This window comes from Limulus polyphemus, unplaced genomic scaffold (genome assembly GCF_000517525.1).
Source record: "Limulus polyphemus unplaced genomic scaffold, Limulus_polyphemus-2.1.2 Scaffold886, whole genome shotgun sequence".
NCBI classification, from domain to species: Eukaryota; Metazoa; Arthropoda; class Merostomata; order Xiphosura; family Limulidae; genus Limulus; species Limulus polyphemus.
Genome location: NW_013666496.1, coordinates 20,292 through 22,228, shown reverse-complemented (window position 1 = coordinate 22,228; position 1,937 = coordinate 20,292). Strand labels below are relative to the sequence as shown.

General features: G+C 35.3%; 1 protein-coding gene across 1 annotated transcript in view; it reads left to right on the top strand.

Annotated features, from left to right (window-relative positions):
• The window catches only part of LOC111086158, a 17,920-nt gene extending 16,308 nt beyond the window's left edge, over window positions 1–1,612 (top strand). The window contains exon 3 of the mRNA XM_022387867.1: window positions 777–1,612. Within this exon, the coding sequence (XP_022243575.1) occupies window positions 777–1,612 (836 nt within the window). The remainder of the gene's footprint in view (window positions 1–776) is intronic.
• Window positions 1,613–1,937: the final 325 nt, after the last annotated feature.

The following is a 1,937-nucleotide window of genomic DNA, read 5'->3' as shown; positions in this document are numbered from 1 at the left end:
ACATACATATATATATATATATATATATATAATTCCATACGTAATTTTCAAGGTGATAAAGACAAAATGATTTCCTTTAAAATAGTGCTCGAACAATTATATAATGATGAATCGTTTAAAGAACTGTATATTCTGTCATAACATCATAGTATTAGCTTTACTAAGATTTTCAACTTTCTTTCTGGATTTACGATGCATTTTAAAATCATTATTTTCAATGCTTTGTAATTGCAGCCATGTTTTTATATTAATTTGATATTTTTAATTCAAATTTGCGGACAATTTGTTGCATTTCTTTCTTCGACGTATGTCCAATTGCTAGTAGTTTAGATTCCAGGTTCTGCGTTTTTTCTTTGAGAAAAAGTAGGTTTCTAGTAACATATATTCCAGGTTTTCCAAGTGTACTGGTCTAAATTACGTTTATCTAATGGACTCTTTTTAATTTAAAAATTTAAAGGTAAGCAAGTACATACCGTAAGCTACTGAAAGTAAATTAGACAACATTTTCAGTTACTAATGAATCTTCAAAAGGTATACAAGTAGTTTGTCATTGAATATTTCAAAATCTCCTAATTTATTCAAAGAGCATAAAAAAAAATTCTTCATAAAAAAATACGAATGGAAGTCTTTTCTTAAAAGTGCCTTCGCTGTTAAACTGAAAATGTCGGACGATTTCTTTGGAAAGCATTCAATATTCTTTTGCGTTAGGGATAATATATTTTTTAAAAATATACCAATGCTTTAGAAGTATTTCATTGTACTTTTTTCTTCCTCAGAAAAACCTCCCGAAACAGCCAAAGATCAACAAAGTGGGCTACAGTCTAATACACAAAGCGCGGAAAGAAAACCTATTCCAGATACTAGTGGCGCTGATGAACGAAATCATCCTTCAGACCAATCTGGTTCCGAAGAGAAGAACCAAGCACAAAAGCATGAACCTAAGAACCAAGAAAAACCAGTGAATTCCGTTGTCAGGTCTCGGTTCACCGAAGTAGCCAAATGTATGCTTGAGATTATTGAGGACTTGCAGTTAAAGAAAGAGAGTGACATTAAGCAACGAAACTCTGACAGTGATAACACACAAGCCTCTGTGACGACATCAAAAAACGGTAAGGACCCTTCAGAAGACAGGTCTGGAGTCCTCGTTGCTTGTAAAACAGATTGTGGAACGAATCCAGCACGCCACTACTACAGGCCCTCAGTTTCTAGGCTGAATGAAGGCAACATTATAAATCATCAAACAACGGGTGTTGCTGACTACCACGTGTACGAAGAAATAATGTATGATTTTGTTACCAAAAAAGGACCCCGTGACACGGACTTGCCTCCTCCACTTCCTGCTCGTCCCACCATTGTCACCTGCAAGGATCAGGAGTATTTACCTTATTTTTTTTCAGAGTCTTCTGCTTCAGCTTTAGCAACGGATACAACGAATTCTCTAAGAAACTCGTACAGTAATAGGCCTAAACAGCGACATAATCTCTACACCATTTTTTCGAATCAGTCCGATAGACGAACTATCTCCAAGTCCCTTGAAAATGAATGGAAATCCACAAAAAAAGATACTGATGGTGATGATGACTACGGTTTTAAAACTCTTCCAACAGTTTAGAATTTTCCTGTCCACATTTCCTAACACAGGAAATATTTGTTATATATATATATTCATTATGTACTTTTTCCATGGATTTATCTCACGCGTAGCCGGAAAAGCAGTCTTTTTAGCAGGTCTACAACGGATTGCTAGTGTTGGTTTTCTAATTGCAGCGTTTGAAAAGGATTTCCCCCTAGAAAGGGATGCTGGTTGATGTATTAAAGAAACCAAGTACGATATGTGTATTACAACACTCTTCGGTTGGTTTATTCAAATTGTGCTACGTGCCTATTTCACATGAATATGTAAGTCATCTAAGATGTCACATACGAAGTGGCAACTT